General features: G+C 48.3%; 1 protein-coding gene across 1 annotated transcript in view; it reads right to left on the minus strand.

The window, feature by feature from the left end:
• fsd1l (fibronectin type III and SPRY domain containing 1-like) overlaps positions 1–2198 on the minus strand; it is a 9796-nt gene that overhangs the window by 1758 nt on the left and 5840 nt on the right. Inside the window, exons 8-11 of the mRNA XM_015395471.1 lie at positions 1952–2081; positions 763–851; positions 398–652; positions 115–203 (exon numbers count right to left, since the gene is read on the minus strand). Of these exons, the coding sequence (XP_015250957.1) occupies positions 115–203; positions 398–652; positions 763–851; positions 1952–2081 (563 nt within the window). The remainder of the gene's footprint in view (positions 1–114; positions 204–397; positions 653–762; positions 852–1951; positions 2082–2198) is intronic.

Raw genomic sequence — 2198 nt, forward strand, 5'->3', positions numbered from 1 at the left:
AGAACATATGCAAAAGCTGCATTATCCCTCAGGAAATCTTTTTTTATTAAGTCTGTTTTAGCTTCATGCTGTAGTAGTGGTGTAGTACTGCTGTAGTAGTGGTGTAGTACTCACGGTGAAGGCAGGGATGAGCGGTTGGCTAAACCTGGACTTGAAGACGTGAAGAAGACGAAGCTGATCGACGTCGACAAACATCAACTCTCCTAAAACATCAGATGATGACATCATCAGCTTTGATCCTGATGAAACTGAAACCATCATTCTGAATATGCTCTGAAGGTAAATCTGTCATGTGACCATTTATCTGTTGCCATGGAGACCCAGCCGGTCCAGAAACTAGCTATCAGTGTCAGTCCATGAATGTAATCAGAAGCGATCAGTAAGGAGATGATCAAACCGTTGTCGTAATCGCAGTAGACTCCGATTCGCTGCGGCAGCGGCCAATCCAACGCCTTCGCTCTGTTGTTGTGTTTGGCAGCGAGTGAGGTCTGCAGCCATTGGCTGGCGTAGAGACACCATGAACTGGAGCTCTTTCCTAATTGGTCGAATCGTCCTAAGCCCCCCCTGTAGGCCACGCCCACACTAAGTGACTTCCAGTCAGCTCGGGGACGGAGCTCCCAGTAATGGCAGCCTCCAGTTATCTCCTGGTCACCTAGGAAACAGAAATGATGTAGAAACATACGGACAAGTTTGAGCACGAAGCAGAATCTACCCGTCAGCTTCAGGCTCTCCGGTCTGCCCTAAAAATACTCATGGCCGTACCCAGAACGGTGTAGGACTCTCCGGCGAATCGCTCGCGTCCGGCTCGACCGCCTGCCGTCTTACTGGGAGACGGAGTGGCGCTCCTGCTGCTGACCAGAACAAAACCGACATTTACAAACAACCTGATAACTGATAGAGGAAACAACAGCCAATGAGGTTGAGCCGAAGCGATGATGCGGCAGGAAGATGAGAAGAACAAAAACCAACGGTTAATCGATTCAAATAAAAATGTTTTTGAGTTATGAGAAAATGAACGTTACTGTGAATAAAACAGCCAGCTTCTGTCCCACAAAACCATTTCTACCAAATAATCTGTAACATGTCACGGCGGTGATGTCAGCGGTGATGTCAGCAGTGATGTGAACAGCTGCATGAAGGAGATGGTGGATGAAGTGAGTGATTGGTAGTTGCTAGGTAACAAGTGGATGATAACAGTGTCTACCTGGAGGGACTGAAGAGAAGGCTGTACGGAGACTGAAGAGGGACAAAAAAGTTAGAGGACGCAAAGACAGAAACAGCAGAGAAACAAGTGAAATCAGAGCAGGCGGATGGCCTGAGGTGGCGCTATCACAACCTCAGCACCCAGCTGTTAACCAAGCCGTAAAAGAAAAGAACATTCACCAGGAAGATTCTGGCATGTTTGAGCTCAGGCAGGACCAGAACCGACGGTTTGGACCTCTAAATGTTGGACTGCAGCTTTGAGGTCGGAGAGTCTGATCCTGGCTGTGGGAGGAGCCAAAGAGAAGGACTTCTGCTGGTATCTGGGAGGCTCTTTAAAACTGGAGACTCAGTAAAATCATCAGTAGTTTGCTTTGGGAGGAGCAGTTTGTCGCCACTGAAGAGGTCCAGGAAGGAACCTCCTGAAGCTGCTGATGAACTTGTGTCCCACTAAGCTCCACAAAGCATTCAGCAACTTCTAATGTTGGGGATGAAAAAACCTCCATCTCAAAAGATCAATATATGGTGCAACTACCACTGTCCTTCTGCTGACTCTACATACTCCAACAGTTAAAATAGGCTAGGCTAAGCTAATGCTTTCTCTTGTCCTGGCCACACCCCCTGAACCCCCACCTACATTCCATTGCTTTGCCTCGCCCGTAAGGCTCGTCTTCCACGGTCCACTTTGGTGACATGGATATTTGTTTAGGGGCGGAGTTAGATTTTCACATGGGGAGTCACCATTCCTCACCTGTTTTTATTCTCCTTGCCCCTGAGCCGTGCGTCGTGACCTTTGACCCCCTTGGGCTCCCATGTGACCGTGTCACCCTGAATCTTTAGCTCGGCGTGAGCTGTTGCTGCGTCAAAGCCAAAGTTAAACGCTGTCAAAAAACATAGAAGAAGGTTTCAGAGATGAAATGCTCAGTGAGCCCTCCTTTCATCTTTGATTCATCCATCCATCCATCCATCCATCCATCCATCCATCCATCCATCCATCC

This window comes from Cyprinodon variegatus, unplaced genomic scaffold (assembly GCF_000732505.1).
Source record: "Cyprinodon variegatus isolate N-32 unplaced genomic scaffold, C_variegatus-1.0 Scaffold743, whole genome shotgun sequence".
NCBI classification, from domain to species: Eukaryota; Metazoa; Chordata; class Actinopteri; order Cyprinodontiformes; family Cyprinodontidae; genus Cyprinodon; species Cyprinodon variegatus.